Below are 20,427 nucleotides of genomic sequence, written 5' to 3' on the forward strand. Positions count from 1 at the left end.
TGGTAATTAGTAAAAAAAAAAAAAAAAAAAAAAACAACATACATTGGGATTTCTGGATTTTTTATTTTATCTTATTTTTTAGATTATGTCTATTACAGTGGATATGCACCTACGGTAACAACGTCAGGCCCCTCCATGATTTCTAAGTGGCAGAACTTGCAAAATAGCATGAGGTTCCCTTACTGTAAATACACTAACTATTGGGGCTATGACAGGTGACGGGGTCAGATCACGTAATGAGGGAGTGATTATTACTACTTAACATGTGTGTTAGCTCCGAGCTGACAGTCTATAATAACACTTGGCTTTGATCTTCCTGACATTTTCTTGCAGCAGGTTTGTCCCGCACACATTGTCATATCCAGGTAATCTACCACTCATACACACTTCCAAGCTGTGTGCTCCCAGATGCATTGGTGTGTTTAGAATGACTGGTCCCTCCTGCCATCACTGTTGACAGACATCACCTATCAGGAGTCCCTGTGATGGAGGAGAAATAGAGAATAGTTTCACCTCATCTTGGCTTCTCAGTTTTCTTATATTTTTACCATCTTTTTTTCCCCCTTAAGACCTTTTCTTCCTGTGTTTTCCTCACCGTTTCACACCTTCATCCATTTTTCCTTTTTGTCATTTCCGTTGTTTATCAGCTTTTGTGACCTTCATGCTTCCTTCCTGTACTGTCGAGTTTGTTTAGATTTCCCCCCACTCCTGTGCCTTAAGGTTTCTTTTGTGATTGTGGTTTTAATACAGACTGTGGTACAGGTCCCAGTCTCTTTTGTCCTCTCTCTGCCTGAGTTGCACTCATTAGGTGCATCCTTATGAGACCTCTGTGGTCATTGAAGTGTTGCAGCAAGGCATACCTCCTGGGAGGACTCAGAGACGTGTGGTTGCAGGGAAATGAGATGAAATAAAGGAGTGAAGGTTGTTCTGACCTTCCCTTGAGAGATAGCTGATGGATGAAGAATCTGTCAGAAAGTAGGAAATGGTTGTGTAGCAACAGAAGAGAAAAAGAAGTGTGTTTACCTTAATGGTTACTACCTAGACTGAACATCAGCGGCCATCCATCTCTCCAAGCTGAAGGAAACAACCTTGTTCAAAGCAGCTTGCACCTTTCTTAGGACTGTTTATTTTTTTGAGTTTATAAGAAAAAATCCGGAATAGCTGTAGCATTATTCATTACCACTGACTTTTTTTTTTATGTGTGACTGTTTATCTAATAAAAAGGTTGGCTTCAAATCAATATCATGATAAAGTGGGCAGTTTTACCTCGATAACGATAAATGCACGATAAATGCTCCAGTTCTTCTATCAATTGAACAGAAGCAAAATGTTACCTCTCTTGCAAACGTTTTTGCTGAAAGGTAATGGAGCCTTTTGCGAATCTTTGAACTCGATACCGTATTTGTGCTGCAGGTGGTGGAGGTTGGATTAGTTATTTTGGGTAGTCCCGACAGTTTTCAGGCAAATTAAGCATTTTCTGTTCTTTGGTCAACATCTATGGCATAATTTTGGTTCCACCAAACTGAGCATGTAGTAAAAACAATGTTCATCGTTTAAACTCTAACATCCTTTTCTCAAAACTGGTCTGCCGCATGCTCAACTCTGAAGACGTGCTCTTGACCACTTCCCTTCGCGCTCATCTTTATCTCTGCGCTCGCTGGGCTCCACAGGATTAACTGATGTAATTTTGTTTGCAGCTGTGTTAGACGCTTCTTTACTAGGCTCATCCGCTTTTCTCTTTGCTTACACTTCTGACTGGATTGGTGGAGTGAGGTGATGCTGCAGTGTCTTAAAGGCACACAGGAAAAACCGCAGAATTATTTATCGACTTATTTACCTAATTTACCGACATGGAAAAATTTGTGCTGGTTATCGTAGTGAATGACGATAACGGTAAAAGTCCGGTTTATCGCCCAGGCCTATCTGGAAGTATTGTTTGCTTCAACAGGACTTATGTGGGACCACAGCTTTGATGGTGTATCCAGGATTTCTGTGCAGTCTGAAATTTCATTTTTGGTATCTTCGGAGTACGCATTAGTAAAGAACGTCCATTCTTCTGTTCTATGTTTATCCATTCAACCAGCCGCTCATCCAAATATCTGTCAAAATGTCTTGCTGTACATCCAGCTATCCATCCTCAATCCAATTAGCCATCCAGCTTTGCCTCAGTTTGTTCATCTACTTCTATCCTTCCATCTGACAGCCTGTCTGTCTGTCCATCATCTTTTCATCTACTCTCCATTCAGCTGTCTATCCCTCTGACTGCAGACCATCCAGTCATCCAACTATGCCTCTGTACAATTATGCATCCATCGTTTCCATGTCATCCATGCATCTAAACATTCCGTTATCCCTCCCTCCAGCTGTTTTTCCCCTTCAGTCTTTTCCAACCTACATTCTGCAATTTCCCAGCTTGGGATAAATAAAGTACATCTATCTATTCCATCAAACTATCCATCTCTTCATTTGCTCTTTGTCCCACCCACTATCTGTGTGGTCTTCTATCTATTACCCTCTGTATTTGTCTGTCCACGAGTGTCCCTCTTAGCCACTCTTTGCAGAATCTATAAAGACGATGAAATGAAAATGAGTTATAAATAAGAAACAAAATCTCTCAGGATTAGATATTGGCAGGTAATTGTGGTTGTGCTGTTATTTTTACATCTCTCTCTGCAGGTGATGAAGCAGACTGAAGACGTTTTATCATTATCTCCCTTTCATCTCTTCTTTCTTTCATCTTTCCTTCTTTTTTCTGTTTTTTCTTTCCTGTTCTACTTACATTGCAGTGTCCATATAATCTGTAATACTCACTGCGTAATCATAATAAAGCTATTTACATGCATAAATCAAGCGAAACACTGGCGATAGCCGTACTGCTCCCCCTGTGATAGTAAAAACTGTTGGGCCCTTTTTTGGCATCAAGACAATTAGTCTTAATGCCACATTGCCAGACAGGATGCTGTTAAGGCAAAGGACCAACTGTCTTAACCATGATGGCAGCGATCACTTTGACCCAATGCTAAAAGTAACTGAAAGAGTTGCAAAACATCTTAACAAAATCAAAATAGATTCCCTGTTAACTTTTTATTCTAATACAGCTCCTGTTCTCCAGGCCTCTAGACAATATTACAAAGCAACAGCAATAAAACTCTAATAACATGTTGCCTTGTCAGAAGTCTAAAAGTACAATCATGCTTTTTATTAATAGCTGCAATAGCTGATTGGGAGTCGTCTTGCTTCTCTGCCTCTCGATGTGATATTCTTAGACTATAGCAACAAAAGCTGAGGCTCTTGTTGAGGTTTATTTTATCTCTGTCACTGAGTAGTCAGTCTTTGGAGTGTTTTTTATGAACTACACTGAAAGCTATCTTGGGTATTAAAGGTACCCACCCTGTGGCTTTAACTTTAGTACCTCCTTTCATTAAAGTTTTTTCTTCTGACAGGACATATTTAAATATATGTTGTTAAACAGGCCATGATGGTGGCTCAGGCAGTATTCAGAGTTTTGCTTTTCCGTCACGCTGTTCTAGAAATGAACGTCCCGCTGTGCAGCTCCACCGTAGAGGCAGACCTGCCTCTAAAAATACCTTCACACACACTCTGAAGACTCAACAACCCCATCTGCCTTTATCTGTAATTTTTTTCTTTATTTCAACTTTCTGCTCTTTATTATAACCAGAGATTGCATTTTTTCACCCTGTTCATCGCCTACTCTACTTCTACTTCTACTCTGGCATTTGTTTCTCCATCAGGGAGGAAAAAACTTTGATGGGGTTTTTGTTCAGAGTAAAACTGCCCTGGATTCATTCCTCTTGTTGTCAGGCTTGGGGAATAAACACAAGCTGGTGAAATATTAATCTGCCAGTTGTTTTTTCCCAGATTGCTCATTAAGCCAGGGTTAATTGTCTTTCTGGAAGGAAAGAAAAAAGAGTCTCTATGGGGGAACCAATAACACCAAACTAAAACTCGACAGAGATGGTGCTAAAGATTACTAAGGAATAAAAAGTTGAGTAAGATGGTGTTTTGCTTAATTGAGGGGATTTATTTAACGGCTAAATTATATCCAACATAAATCATTCTCTTTTTTTATTTGGAACTTTTACTTCTCTTCCTGACGAAAATTAAAACCTTGTTTAGAACAAATGGGTAAAACATTTTCAGAGGAATGTTTCTCATCCTCTTACTATAAAGCTAATGTTGCTTTTTAGCACACATGTGTCATGTATCCCTTCCTTCATTGTTTACTTCCCTCTCATGGTGTTGCTTCCTTCTTTATATCCTTTCTCCTTCCTTTCTACTTTGACTTTTTCTTATCTGTCCTTCCTTTATTCTTAATTTCCATCCTTTCTTTCCTTGCTTGTTTACTGCCTTCTTTCCCTCCATCTTTTCTACATTCTATCCTTCCTTCCTTGTCTTTCCTTCCCTTTCTTCTATATGTCCTACCCTGTTACCATGTAATGCCTTATGCCTCTGTGAAGATCTTTTCTCATTTTTCCCTTATGTAATTTCTTGGCTTGTTTCCTTTCTTTATCCTTCCTCCCTTATGTTTTTTTTTTTATATCTGCCCTTTTTCCTCCTTTGGTCAGGTACTCTCCCATTTCTTGTGTCCTACCAACCTTCTTCCTCAGTTCCTTGATTGTATTGTTCCTTATTTACTTCCCTCCCAATCTGTGTTTTATTGCTTCGCTTTTTCATTCCTCCCTCTCCTGCTTTCAGTACCTTTCACTTTCTTTTCTCCATTTTCTCTTCCAAATTTCCAGGAAAAATGTAAAGAAATCTGATGGCAGCCTTTTCGTCTTCTAAAGTAGATAAATCATTGTTTGCTTTTTCTTTTCATATTTCTTTCTCTTCCATTTGGTTCTTCTTCTGTTTCCTGGTTCTTTGCATTTTGATTTCTGTATTTACCAGTAACTGTTTTGTTATCATAAACTTATGTGGTTTCATTCTGTATCCAGATGTTATTTTACTTAAAGGAGGAAACTACACCTAAACAAGATGCTGACCTTAGAATCTGCAATTTTCTCCAATTTTTGCCTTCAATACACTCCAACATTTACCCTACTTTTCTTGTCTTGTGTTTAATAGATTTCTGCTGGAAATGCTCAGAAGAGTCTAGAGAGACCCATAATGTCTCACAGAGAAATGTTCAGAGGATTGACTGCCATTAATATTTCAGCAGATAGAACCTGGGATGAATAATTTGGCTTTGAAGTTCCACTTTGTCCCTCAACAATAGACTCTTGACCCGGTCACAGAAAACACTCACCAGATAAATCTTTTACTTTTTCTCGATTAAGAAAAAAAGAGCTGGCCTTACAAAATCAACCTGCTACCTTCTAACTTTAATCCTCCTCTTGCCAGGCTTTATCCAATGTTGTAAAGTGATTTTTTTTTTTTTTCCACATGGCTTAGAAACTGTACCTTCTCCCCTTGGACTGTTTGTAGTTGGGCTATTTATGTATGAGGAAGATGGATTGCCTCCCTGCAACACTGTGAAAGATCCAACCATGCTTTCACTCTCACATGAGCATTGTTCTGATCTTGCAAGTACACACAAGGCAGTTTTGTTGCCTTTTTTCTAGTGTTATGTAATCTGTGCTGACTCGTCCTAATGCAGCTTGAATAAGCAGACCTATTTAGCTTTCTGTATTCAATGTTAAAGGCTTGTTGGAAAAGTTCTTGTGTTGATCTGTTTGTTGGAGTCAATGCAAAAACCTCAGCATTTTAAAGCATCCAGCATTTACAGTTTCAGTGTATAGCCCACATGAAATTATACTAGCGAAAAGGAACAAACAAACCCCCAAAACCCCTGAAATAAAAATGTATATTGATTAAGAAAAAAAAGGATTTATTTAAGTCTGAAATATTGAATGGATCTTTTTTGAATATTTTAAATGAGGCTGTGCAAGAATGTCCTCAAAGAGTCTTGCTCTCTGCAATTTGAGTGGCATTCATTTCATATTTGAATACAAAAACATGTGTGGCATATTGTGCTTAACAACTTTTTGCAAATTGTAGTGGGGGAAAAAGTATTTACTCGAGTTAAATAAAAGGAGATTGATGGATTTCACTCAGCTGGCACTTCATTTTTATCTTTGCAAAGAGAGCAGTTAATCATACAGCCCTTATTGCATGGTAATCCGCCCTGTTCTGCCTGGGCAGCATTCGTTCATCCTTACTTACAATAATGGAAAGTAATCAAATTCATAACAAATTACAGACAATTTGGTTTAACAGTAACATCTTATGAATAAACTGTGACTTGGGAAGAGGGTATGTCTTGCCTAAAAACACCCTCACACAGGGGAATTGTGTGGCCTTGCAGGTGAAACAGGCTGAGGGAAAAGTTTTATAGTGAGTAAATGGCATAAATTAATATATGAAATAAGATAAACAAAATTTTCCAACCACACACATTATTGCAGATTTATAGCTGTTTATGTAATTAGGTGGATTTCCATTAGCCATCAAATTGCTCAAATTGTAATTTCAAAAATATATTATCTAATTGTAAACGATGCAACTTTGAAAAACCTCACATTTTTTATCCAAAAAAAAAAAAAAAAAAAGTTGATTGTTCCATTAGGTGGTTTTTCAGTCATTGTAATTCTTATATTTCCCAAAACCGAAATGGAAGGATTTAGTTGGGTTTTTTTGCATCATACAAGTCATGTGATCTCCAACTGGACCTTCCTGCTGCGTAAAAATATGAAGAAGAAGATGGGAAGTAGTTACAGGATGATGACGCCCAATAGATTTGTGGCTGAAATTTTGATTAATCTCATGTGATTACATCCACTGCTGCCATGTTGTTTACAGACTCATCATGTGAGCAAACGTATTCATATGCAATTCAAATTGTATTTATTTAACGGACACACTGCAATTATGAAATTTTGCATTTTCAAAATTAACATAATAGCAACATCGTTTTACACACATTAGTGTAAAGGAAACGTAGCTGCTGCTACAGTTTATCAAGCTTTGTTTGCAGATCTGGCCTCTACATTGGTTTTACTGTAGGAATCCCACCAGTTTTAGCAACTATTCTCCCAGAGAATTCCCTTTGGTAAAGGCAGAGGTATACCGAGCAAAGTGATGGTCAAAGATAAACAGAGGAGTGCATGTTTTTGCTTTTTCTAAAAAAAAAAAAAAAAAAAAAACCTTGCAGATTAGCTGCTAAAAGAGCCTCTTCATCCTAACCGTGCTCCCCTTCTGGAAGCACATACTTTGGCCGTGCTGCACCGACACAGTGAACACAGCGCCAAATTGGAGAAGCAACGTCATGCAACTCAGACATGCATGAATCGAGCAAAATGCCTCTTTTCACATGATTCTGATTAAAGGAATAGCTAATAAGTTAGTTAAAAGCTTAGAAAGTTGATTTGTGCCTAATATAAACCCTTTAAATGTTATAATACGACATTTTGTTGAGCTTTATGCACAAAGTAGATTTGTCTGGACCCAAATGGAAAAAAGTCTCGCTGACTTTGTCTGTTTTTTTTTTTTTTTTTTTTGCAGGATTGCATGGCATGTGATTTTATAAATTCCCCATAAGTGTTCAATCATCTGTAATTTCCAACTGTTCTGATTGATGTTTCTTATCCAACATCCAGCATCTTAAAACCATACATCTGTGTTTTTAGTCGATGCATAATAGTGAATGGACTGATTAATTCAAATGCAGCTACATCTGTAATACAAAGTGAATCCTTGCATTGCATCCAATGGTTACTTTAATTGGTTAAAAGGCTGCCTGGCGAGTCTGAGGCTGTCTAAATGATTCAACCTGGTACCTGTCTGGTATTTTAATGATGAATTATCTGTAATCATTACATTTCATTTTAAGGGATCATACTTGACTGAATTCTACTTGCATAAATAAGTAAAGTTATTAAAGCAAAACTTTGCTGACTTCCTGCTGCCTCAGCAAACAATTAAACATTATACATTTTCAGAAAATGCACACAATATGCTCACCAAGCAGCTCGGACATATCCTCACACAACGTAATCATTTAGCATCTACTTGCATCACTAAGTCGCATAAATCAATTTCCTCACAGAGATGGTGTTTAGCAGCCATCTGTTCTGGTTACTGTTGCACAAAATCCCTACGATACCAGAAAGGCCTCAATGTTAAGGAAAATATATAATTTAATTGTTTTCCAGGAGTAACTTTATATATAAAGATAAAGAGGGGGTTTGAATCTTGGCATTTCCAGACTCTACCCTTTAACCATTGTCTAAATTCTCTCTGTCCATCTATGTATGCATTTAGTTGTTTATCTTTCCCTTTTTTCCATCCGTTTTCCATCCACTGTCTTTCCGTCCTCCTTGGATTCTTCGTTTAGATAACCTGAAAATCTTTCATTGTTTACGGCTCTTTTCCTTCCCTCTTCAGCTCTTCTTTTTGTCTTTCAAAAACATTCTTCATATTCCTCGCTAATAATAAATGCTTGCCGCCCTTTAAAGTCTCATCGTCACCTCAATGTGTTAATTATTCTGCATTGTAATTTTCCTTGCAATAAAACCAGGCCCACTCTGAAAATAACCTGGATTTCACACCTTTGGTTTGTTCTCTTCCACTATCCTGCCACTCGAATCCTTCAAACATTTATTTGTCTCTCTATATATTTTTAACATATCTTTTAAATTATTGGGTGGTTTATTTGATGCATGTGACAGTGTATAGGAGATAATGCTTTGCTGAGGCACAGCTGGCTGCCATCTTATCTTAGCTGTCATGGAGATGTATTTGCTTCTTCTTTTCTTTTAGTGTGCTTTTAGTGTAGTTTTATCAGCTTCCATCTGTTTTGTTTATTTTGTTGTTTTTTTTTGTCTTCTTGTGATCAGAAAAAGACTCCAGATTATATCTCCTGTATAATCACTCGTCTGTTGGGTTGTGAGACTACAGGTCGTTGTCGCCCCAGATCTAGCATTTTTGTATATATGCGGAAAATTGTGGTAAATCGATCACGTTTGCTCCTTTTGCATCCATACTAAACCAACAGAAAACACATTCCAGGTTCCAGAGCAATAAGATATTAAATGAACCCCTTATGTAGGCCTTCCTTTAGTTTAATATGTTGAAAAATATTTGTTTTTACACCCAATGGGCTCAAAATACAAAGCAAAATGCATGTATTTGGACCTTTAAAGTGTCATGATTTAGATGTAGGGCTCCATTTCCATGATCGTGTATCCAAAATATTTCTTTGTGTCTTTTTGTATGGCTGTCTCAGCTTAAAGAAATGCATGGCTGCTGCTGCATGCTGGTGGTTGCTGGTTTCAGTAATTATTTCTCATCAGGAAGTGTAAAAAGTTAGGATGTATCCTCCTGAGTCAGGGTGTGCATTTGTATCTATGAAGCGTGCAGAAATTACTTTAACAAGATGTCAGGAGCGCTCTCTTTAAGCCTTGAGCATAGCTTTGATCTTCAACTAAACATCTCACCATTTCATCATAGTAGGTAAACATTAAAGAACATGTAGTGGGTGTAAAATAACACCAGTCATCTTTTCCCTCCTCTCTTTTGATTCTGTTTTATTTCACCACTGCATTGGAAGTTTTAATCACCTATAAGAAACAGGGTTCCTACTCTTTTATGTTTTTTGTTTTTTTTCCAGATCTAAGTTTTTAGAGTTGTCAGTTAGTTCATGTTCTAAATTGGTATAAAAAAAAAAACAATTTGTAACTTATTTATTATACAAAATTAACTTAGAAATTTTGTATTTGATAGATATAGATCTATAAAAAGTATATATTTATATAAAGTACATTTATTTAAAATATTTTTTAGTACAAATCTTAGTTAATATTACTACTCAGGTCTATAATTTGTTAAAAAATAAACACTTTGTGTTAGGGCTGAACGATCTATCGTTTTCGACCGAAAACCGCGATCTCAAGCAACGCGATTTTAGGAATGTCAAAGCTGCGGTTTTTCTTGGTGCATATTAGCCCAATAATTCCTCTAATTCCAATGCTGCTCATTAGAAAGGCTCTGTGTCGGCTATTACCAATCAAAAAAGGCTCTGTGTCGCCAAACCAATCAAAACCCTAAAAAGGCGCGCGTCCCCCAGGACGTTTTCATGTAGCTCAAAAGCTGGGAATTAATTTCAAGAGGCTAAAACGGGAGCAGCCCGGACCGAAAAAATTTAAATTTCCAAAGAAAAACAGCACGTGGGTCATTTGGCAGAAATTTTGGATTTGAGGCCACAATGACACCAGAAACGGGTGATTTGCCAAACATGTCGGGGGAAAAGGGCTACACGCGGCAAAAACCCCCAATTTACACGTCACTTGAGATCCACCACCTTAACTTGTATGAGGGATTGTATGGCGAAAAGACCCTTGAAACATCAAGACGTGATACTTCAGCAAAACACCAAACCAAAACTTCATCCTTTGCCAGTTTGAACGCCTTAAAAAAGAACAACCGAAGAAAAAGGGAGTTTACCACTGCCGTAACAATTACATATCGAAGGAATGGGTCTGTAAACACAGTAACCAAAGCCCTTTTTAAAAGTTTGCTACCACAATGGAAAAGAGGTAGTTCTACCCTCCCCCAACCTATTTAACCGAGTCCCCAAACCCACACTGTACGGAGAATGCAGGGCCCAAATTCTAAATGACGGGAAAACTGGGTTTTTCCCGCGTCAACACGGATCTGGGGTCAAGTAGAACGCCGAGCCAACAGATTTTTGACGGTGCATTTCGGAAAAGCAAACTTTGAGTTGAGAAGCCGCTGCCTGCAGAAGCATATTTCCCCACTGACCATACGGGGAGAACATTGAAAACTGGGTTTAAAAGATGCTTGGCAAACGGGGGCCTAAAAGAAGGGGCCCAACCTGCATCCAACAACAACCCACGAACAGGGGTCAAAGCGAGGGAGCCAATCATGGACCAACTGCGTCTTGGGGCACCGGCTGCATTTTGCAATTGGAAAGTGTTTGTGGTGGTGTGTGTGTCCAAATTTACTGTGTAAAATTAGTGTTTTACAAGTCTCTAAACACTTTAGGGGGGGAGGGGGACAAAGCACCCTATTTTTGTTTTCACCTTTTGTTAGCTGACCAACTGTTACGCAATGCTACCTTTTTTCCCCTACCAAAAAAAAAAAACCTTTCATAGTAAACTTTGAAACCCCCCAATAAAGCTACTGTTTGCTTCTGTTTACTACGGAATCCCAAAGGGAAAACAGAGAAACAAATCCCTTTCCCCTAAGCAGGGAGGCTTCAACAGGTTTGCGCGACCCCTAGGGGGGCTACGGAGGGGACGCAGGGGGCGGAAATTTTTTTTGATTTTTTTTTTAAAACCCCCCAAATTTTTTTTTAAATTTAAATTAAAAACTTTTAAATAAATTAACAAGAATTTCAAGATTAGGCAAAAACTTTTAGTCATCAATTTTCACCATTTTTTACACATCTTTTAAAACAAATTTTATTTAAAAACTTATAACAGGAAAAAATTAAAAAACTTTAATAAATAAAGGGGAATTTTTTTTTTAAATAACCCATTTAAAAAATTAAGGGCTTTTTAATTAAAAACCTTTTCTTAAAAATTTGGGGCCCCCGCCCCTGCCATTTTGGGCCTTGAAAAAATTAAAAAAGCATTTTGAAAAATTTGTAAAAAAAAAATTAAAAAAAATAAAAAAAAAAAAAAAAAAAATAGGGAATTGGGGGGAAATCAAAAGTTTTAAAAAACCGGATTAAGAAGCGATTTTAAAGGGTGCAAAGCTGCGGTTTTTTGGGGATATAGCCCAAAAATTTAATAATTCCCCAAAAATGCCCCGTAAAAAAATGGGCCCCCATTAAAAAACAAAAAAACTTGGGCGGAGAACCTCAAAAGCTGAAAAGGGGGCCCCTACCCGAGAAGCCTGACCTTTCCAATTTAATTCCCAAATGGCGAACGGGGGGGTCGGGCCGAAAAATTAAAAAGGGGGAAAAAAAGCACGTGGAAAATTTTTTTCAGAAGGATTTTGGGCCCCGTCACCGAAAAAGGGGGATTTTAAACATGTCCTAAAAGGGGGGGCTCGGGCAAACCCCTTAAATTGACTTGGAGCCCCACCTAAACTTTTATGGAGTAAAGGAAAAAACCTGAAAAATCAAACAGGGTCTTCACAAAAAAGAAATAAAAATTTTCCTTTCCCTTTTAAAAATAAAGAACAGCCAAACCCGGGAAAAACCCTCCTCGAAATTTTAAACAATCAAAAAGGAAATGGGTTCTGAAAACAGAAAAAGAGTTTTTTTGTTTGCACCAAAGGACTTTTTTTCCCCTCCCCCATAAAAAACCCGGGGTTTAAGTTAGGAGAACAGGCCCAAATTCAAATACGGAAAAAAAAATTGAAAATTTTTACGGTTCGGACGGGTGTAAAACACCAGCCATACAGAGGACCCCTTTTTAAAGCAAACTTTATGGAAATTTTTTTAGCGCTCTTCCCCCTACCATAGGGGGAAAAATTAAGGGCTTAAATCTTCAAACTCCTAAAAGAAAGGGGCCCCCTGCCCCCAACAACCCCCACAACATTTGGGAAAAAAAAATCATCAGGGACCAGTGCAAACTTTGGACCGGTCATTTTCAATTTGGGAATGTTGTTGGGGTGGTCCAAAACGGAAGTTAAAATGTTTTCTGCCCAAACAAGAGGGGGGGGAGGGGAAAAAATTTTTTTTTTTCCCCCTTTTGTTCGACCAACTGTTACCTCTTTTCCTTTTTTCCCACCCCATAAAAAAAAATTTTAAAAACTTTTAAAAAAATTTAAGAATGTTTTTTTCTTTTAGTACGGAAAGAAAACCAAAAATCAATCCTTTTTTCCCCGCAAATTTAAAACAGGGGTTTCCGGGCCCCCGGGGTTAAGGGGGACTGCTGGGGTTTTCCCCAAAATTTTTTTGGGTTGACTTTTTTATAATTCCCCCTGCAAAATTTTTTTAATTTAAATTTTTTAAAAAACCTTAAAAATTTAAAAAAGTAAAAGGGGGATTTCTTTAGCCCCCAAAATTTTTTATGAAAAGTTTTAAGACAAATTTATTAAGAGCTGCCACTCAGTACAGAAGAAGAACCACCATCCACCTCTACAAAGCGAAAGCGGTCACTGGGCAGCTTTTTCAAGGCGGTCCCTGCTTCCTCTACTATGCAGTTGGAGGATACCATTAAAGCAGAACTGGACAACTACCTCATAACTCCTAGCATTGATGGAGAGCAAGATCCACTGGCCTGGTGGAGAGTGCACAATGTCAACTTCCCCTGGCTTAGCAGGTTGGCTCGTAAGTACCTTTGCATACCAGCAACAAGTGCACCATCAGAGAGACTGTTCAGTGCCAGTGGTAATATTGTCACATGTCAGCGTGCAAGTCTGAAGCCAGCAAGGGTTGACATGTTGGTTTTCCTGGCCAAAAATCTCTAAAGAGATGTAGCGATGAAGGGGAACATTGTTTTTTCATCTTATCCTGAAATCCCTTACTTGCACTTACCGGGACATAACTTTGTTCATCTTTTTTACTTATCTTTTGTTTACTGACTATGTAAAATAATTTAACCATTCTGGCATCATTTGTTGTGAGGAAAATATAGGATAATTTAAACTTTAATACTATTATTGTACTGTTATTTTTTACTACCTTTTATGTTTCAATTCCTCTTGCCACTTTATTTGAAGAAGCACAGGTTTCTAAGTACAGGGGTTGTATTTCTGTAACTGCTCTGTTTATGTTCATAAGCTAGCTCCTTTGAGCCATTTTGCACTTCTTTTAAGGTAAGACTTCATTTTTGCTCAACTTTGTTGTTATATGTTATATTTTTTATGAAGCTTATGTTATTTTACAAAGTGCAATTGTTTTGATGCTGCTGAGCCATTAATATTTTTTTAATGAAAAGTGTAAAAGAAGCAAAAGTTTACTTAAGAGGGCTCCCGTCCCTTTGTAATTTTTATGTAGCCTACGTTATTTTACAAAAGTGCAATTATTTTGATGCTGATGAGCCATTGATGCTTGATATTTTTTGTTAATGAATGTAAAAGAAGCAAAAGTTTACAAAGGAGGGTTCTCATTTTATTTGACTTTTTTGGATAATATAATTTGTTTCTTAGGTGCTTGAATAAACAGTCTTGCATTTGAAATATGTTGCCACCAGTTTTCATTCTTGCATTATCTTAATTGAATTCATTGGTTATATAATTATTAAATATATATTAATTTGTACTGAAATTTGATAAAAAAATAAATCGTGGTTGAAATCGAAACCGCAATCTCTGCCAGAAAAATCGCAATTTCAATTTTTTCTTAAAATCGTTCAGCCCTACTTTGTGTGTTTTCCAATGTTTTTGTTTCACATTTGTCCCATCAGAACCACAAACTCCATTGTGTCCTATTTGGTATTTTATATAGTAGTTTGATCACTAATCTAATGTTGCGCATAAAGCATAGTACAGTTTTAGGTAGCTTTATTAGCAGGAAACTGCAAAAAAATAATTTATTTAACCTGCTTATGATTCCTTCAATTAACTACAGATGCAATAAAGCCTTTCTGTTTGTAATTTGATCTCACTGTAAAAAGTGAACTAAATGCAACATTATCTCTCAATAAGTGTATTTTCACTTAATTTGTGTAGGTTAGTAAAATACCAATGGAATCAAGTTCTTACACTGAAAATAATAAAATACAAACATTTCAAGTGCCGTATCATTTTAATATCTTTATATTAGGTTCAAATACCATTTTATTGGTGGTTAACTTTACTGAATGAAAGGAAATACACTTTTTATTTTATTTTAATTTTTTTTCAAAGAATGTTAACTTGTTTTTAAATCAGGGTTTACAGTGATATGAATATATCTGTTCTCTGAGTGGAAAAAGAAGGAAGTCAGTCCTGATATATAGTGAAAAGTGTTTTTACAAAGTAAAGACTGAGGATATATAAATCACCATTGTTCTTTACTTACATTAAATACCAATTGTTGTTTATTCTATCTATTGTCATCTGACTTTATAAAGATGCATATATCTTCTAATGTTATTCATGTTTTTTTTAAATGTCGCTATAAGAAGTAGCAGTCCTCTGCTTTGATGTGACACCATCATGCGAAATGTTGTCAAAGATAAAGTTCTGCAAAGACACTCATCCCAAGCCATCTGTGATTGACTTGATGAGCCTTTGATTTTATTTAATGTTTTCCCTGTGAGGCCGAGCTTCTCTGGTGAACGCTGGCTTTAAACACGGATTAAACCGAATAGCTAAAGAAAGCTGATGGGAAATGTGTGTTTTCATGCATGAGTTTGTCGTTTGATGCCATAAATTCATCCTGGTCCTTTGGGCATACTGATTGAGCTTCCTTCATTTTCTGACATGTGCTGCAACAGTTATACAACTAGACATTTGCATTTGTTTTTGTTTAAGTATGTAATGCAGGTAATATTCGGTTTCTAGCAGTTATCTAGTTGAGGAGGCATAACGCCTTCCCTCACTGTTACCTCTCATTTAAAGAAATGTACTAATTTCCAGATTGCCTGTATCTAATGAGCTGAAAATCAATCAACAAAATGTGTTCAACCATGACGGTTAAAGGGATTGTCTTTTTCTATCCTACATCCAGTGGTGGAACGTGGCGAGAGGGGAAGCCCTGCAGACTTTCTATCCATCAGGAAGTGCTCTGAAGAAAATCCACGTGTCTCCTGACTTCTCCACCTTCGTCACCATCGACAACATCGGCATCCTCTACATCCTTAAGAGGGTGGCATAAGGACACTACAACCAGAATAAATAAATAAATAAAAAACATTTACTACTATCCATTAAAATACTGTGTAGCAGCAACAGAGGGTTTGTTTCACCCTTTTCATTCAGTCAGCCACTAGCCGTTTACAATCAAAAAATACTTGACAAACTATTGCATTAAACACAAGCACTTAAAGTAGCTCTTTGGAGCTACATGACTCTCCTGTTGTGATTGGAGATGCACTTATCTGCAATTTGTGTCCGTTTCCCAACTCTGGTTATTTTTTTTCCACTGAGTCAGTTTTCCTTCTACATATTTTTACTTGCAATCAATAATTATTTATATTAGAAGTAGAAGGCTACTGAGTTAAAATAAAATGATGTTTCTTTTACATCTTATCCCAGCGATTGGCATGATAAGCATTGCTAAATGTAAATTTGTTTTATGCCAGTTTTATGACAGAAATTTAAGCAACTGCTGCTTGAGATTAATTTACTTCCCGGAGATTCGACCATAACTCCACAATTTGGTCACAAATTAGTGTTCTTCACCATGCAGCAGCTTTTTGGGCCAAACAAACAGCTGTGAAATAAAGAGAACTATAATTGGTACCTTCTCGAGTCAGAACTCTGATAAACAGCACAGATCCTTCTGTAAATGAATCATTTTACTTTACAATAGCTTCTAACATATCTGAACTTCATCTGTGAAACATAATATTTTACCTTCTGCTATCACTTCTACACTAAAAAGTATGATCTAAACCTATTAGCTCTTACCTGTGGTTCATTTGCTGTTCATACAAATCTCAGATTTTGAGTTTGCAGCCAAAATTTAATCTGATTCTGATCACCAGCAGATTTCTAGGTGCGATTTCAGAAAGTTCCTGAAACTGTGGAAGAATATTTGTAAGACACTACAAAAAATAATAGGGCTTAAAATCTAAAATGATATAAGAAAAAATATGTAAGATTGATGCAGGTCTTTAACTGTGAATAATTAATGTTAATCAGTTTTGCATTAAATAGGCCGTGTTTGCATGTGGTGTGGGGAAACTTGATGTGAAAGCAATCTTTATGGCTTTTCTTTGCACGTCATTAAACATTTGACTGGAGATTTTTTTTCCTTCATGCTTTACTGCATAAATCTCTGCTGCAGCCAAGTCTTAATGAGAATTATTACAGTGAAAAGATCATGTTTTATACGATTTTTCTGCCTTTTCAAGTCATCTAGCATATAGAAAACTTTTGGTGCAATTTGATAAGCATTAAATATGAATGGCAAGATGAAGTTTTAATGACATAAAGATTAAAAATTGCATCCAGTCAAAGCCGGCGAGAATTTCTTACTTGGAAAGTGTTTGTTCATTTGAGTTTGGATCAAAGGTAAACGTTTTATGCTGGGGGAAAAAAATGTGATTTATAATTTATAACAAAGCTTTTCACTCGTGATTTATACTGTGCTTTTTTATGTTTTTGACCAGTTTCTGTGAGCTCTGAATCCCACTTTTAGTGCCTCTTTTTTTATGTTTTTACTGCTGGAAATTACAATCTTTCAGGAAGCCTTTTCTATAATGTGACTTTTAGACTGTTCAACTTCCTACGATAAGTGCTTTTTCTTAAATGTCATCGAGTTTGTTTCAAGCTTTTTTATGTTATCAAATCTACTACTTATTGTTAAAAGTTTAATATCCACGTTTCCTGATGATGCTGTTGTCCTTTTCTGAAACCTTCCTGGTGTTTTGCAACTTTAATCTGGGAATTTTTTTTCAGTATGTACCACATATATTTCTACAACACCTTTTACTGGTATGTTGCTGTAAGGATAATCTATTCAGGATTAAACCATATTAATTGTTTTTCTGGGTGCTTGTCTTCATTGAGCGTTAATGTCTGCAACATTGACACGACTTCTGGCTTTTAACTGTCTTAATTTTGAATTTTGCAAAGACCGTTATGGTACAACTATGAAAATCTAAACTTTTCTACAGAGGCTGGAGGGCCAGTGGTACCAGATATAAGATAAAAATGTCATAAAGTAAGGCAAGATTAAGTCTGTGTTTACTCTATAGCTGTGGTGGGTTTTGTTTATATTGTACTGATGTTTGATAATAAAGTATTTGTTACGTTTACAGGCATTTGTTAAAAATGAATAAAGTTTTTGCAAAACTTTGGTCATTATAGTGTCTTGTTTGTGGATATCAGATTTAGAGATGGGTCCTGATTTGTAGGGACACATTCTTGCTTCGACTGCCACATCGAAGAGTGTTTTAATCAGCACATCAAGGCATTAAATCAGGTTTTACGCTCCAAAGTTATGACCAGAGGTGTAATTGCATAATTCAACACAGAAACAGGTTCTGTTTCCCTGTAAATGAATAGAACAAAAGCCTAAAGATGGAAAAAATGTCATTGTCCACCGTAAAACAAGTCATGTTACAACATGAGCTAAAAGCAATTTTATACGAAAGCATTACTCAAAAATCCAAGCATGTAAGGCCAGGTTGCAGTTATATACACTGTGGTTTGATTTAAATATTGAGCCAGAATGTTAGTTTTAACATTTCCAGGAAATTGCAAGCATATTTTGTGGGTGTTTTGCTGCTAGAAGCAATGGCATCTCATGGAAAGAAGATTTTGGGGAAATTATTGAACCAACATTTTGTGACAGCAGCAAGGAATTTATAACAAATAGATGTTCTAAATGAAGAATAACCCCAAGCGTACATCAAAATAGTAGTCCATAGACCTGATCAAGCTGCATCATTTTTGTCAGGAGGTTTGGTCTAAAATTCCAGGAATCTATTGTGTAAAGTGTCTGGAAGAATACACAGAAGGTTGGACTTTAGTCAAAGATGAAACTACAGCCGGAATTTCTGCACAGATCTGAATTTAAGGAAACAATACAATCAACAATCGCTAAGAAAATTGTTCTTTGTTATTAGTTTGGTATTTAGCAAACATAATTCATTCTGGTTGACAGTAACACAAATGGGTATGCCTTTTTATCCAGCATATTTTATACAGAGATCTTTTTTCTGTTGTACACCACATTAATTAAGAGCGATAAATCGATAACTTTCAATGGTAGAATTAAATAAAAATGTAGCAACTCTTGTAATAAGAATAAATTAAAAATTAAAGGCTGTTATTTGATTAGAATGAGTCACTTTAATTTGCACATTTAACACGTTTCCAGAACTCTGTGCTATTCAGCAAAATCATAGCAATTTATGCATTTTTTTCTCTTTTAGAGTGGAATATTTTAAGTCTCTCCATATGGCTAAAAAAAAAATAATGCAGCAGAGTGTCTCATAGCAGCTAGTGTTCCAAAAATCTCCCACAGTCTTACTTCAGCACTGCTGATCATATTAAAACCTCCAAAGCAGGAATGGAGCCACATCCCTTATTTATTAGCCTCTTCCTAGTGAAGCAGCTCTGCATTAAGTTTAGACAATGTGGTTTTTTTTGCTTCTAATTTTAAGATTATATACTCGCTCTGTGCTCTCCCAGTGTGCCTTACTGCAGCCATTTCTGTGTTTATACTCAACCCCATTCTGTTTGTTGTGTATTTCTTTCTTCCTGTGGCCTCTGCAGCTGATCGAAACAGATGGCTGCACCTTGTTTTTTTTGGCACACCTTCTGTAAGAAGAGTTGTGAGAAGTTTTACATTTAGGGATGAAGAGAGAGCTCAACCAGGAAGAGATGATTACAGGGAAAAAGCCATAATTTGTATCCAAGTTTAGCCACTGACCTATTTGAAAGAGTTGCCATAAATATATATCCATCTTAAATTGATAGTGTTGCCATCTATATTTGAATGACTTAGTTTACACTCAATAACTTCAAAATCCTTCAAAAACATGCATCATTTCAACATAACACAGCTATTATTCAACAGCTGGCATCTTTCTGTTTCTTAGGGAAGTGGATTAGGGCCACTTAAAAAACAAAAAAAACGTTAACTGATTTTAAAATTTTATTTCAGTATAATATGAGAAAAAAAAGTCAGAATTCTGACTTTAATCTCAGAATTCTGATTTTATCTCAGAATTCTGACTTTAATCGTAGAATTCTGAATTTAATCTCAAAATTCTTACTTTTTTCTCAGAATTCTGACTTTTGGATCTTAATGTAAATGGGCATCATGAAGGCAGAGATGTGGGAGCACTCAGCTTCACTGACAAAGATGTGACTTGTTTGGGAGGGCCAGTAACACATTGGTGGAAAATGATGGAATTAGGCAACTTTTTATGTGCCCGAGGAGTCCCTGGTGATGCTATTTCATTAATGGAGGAACAGAGGGACATTAAAACAAGAGAGCTAGTCTCTAAAACAGACATAGCTACAGCTTGATGCTAACATGTTTGTTAGCTGTCAGAATTCAGTCAGAATTCTGAGATTAAAGTCAGAATTCTGAGAGAAAAAGTCAGAATTCTGAGATTAAATACAGAATTCTGACAAAAAAAAATCAGAATTCTGAGATTAAGTTTAGAATTTTGAGATTAAAGTCATAATTCTGAGAAAAAAGTCAGAATTCTGAGATTAAAGTCAGAATTCCGATTTTTTTTCCCCCATATTAAACTGAAATAATATTTAAAAATCAGTTTTGTTTTGTTTTTTCTCCCAGTGGCCTTAATCCTCTTCCGTAGTTTCTATTGTTTAGTAATGAAAATATATTAGCCATGAAATGTATTCAATATGTTAAATCTAATGCAA

The 20,427-nt window shown here is 36.4% G+C and overlaps 1 protein-coding gene across 2 annotated transcripts in view; it reads left to right on the forward strand.

The window, feature by feature from the left end:
• apaf1 (apoptotic peptidase activating factor 1) overlaps positions 1 to 16,140 on the forward strand; it is a 56,075-nt gene extending 39,935 nt beyond the window's left edge. Inside the window, exon 27 of one of the 2 annotated variants that reach the window (XM_038294196.1) lies at positions 15,587 to 16,140. In XM_038294196.1, coding sequence (XP_038150124.1) covers positions 15,587 to 15,733 — 147 coding nt within the window. In that variant the 3' untranslated portion in view covers positions 15,734 to 16,140. The remainder of the gene's footprint in view (positions 1 to 15,586) is intronic. The other variant, XM_038294197.1, reaches the window with a different exon arrangement.
• Positions 16,141 to 20,427: the final 4,287 nt, after the last annotated feature.

The sequence above is a fragment of the Cyprinodon tularosa genome, unplaced genomic scaffold, assembly GCF_016077235.1.
Source record: "Cyprinodon tularosa strain WSP-4 unplaced genomic scaffold, ASM1607723v1 ctg336, whole genome shotgun sequence".
NCBI classification, from domain to species: Eukaryota; Metazoa; Chordata; class Actinopteri; order Cyprinodontiformes; family Cyprinodontidae; genus Cyprinodon; species Cyprinodon tularosa.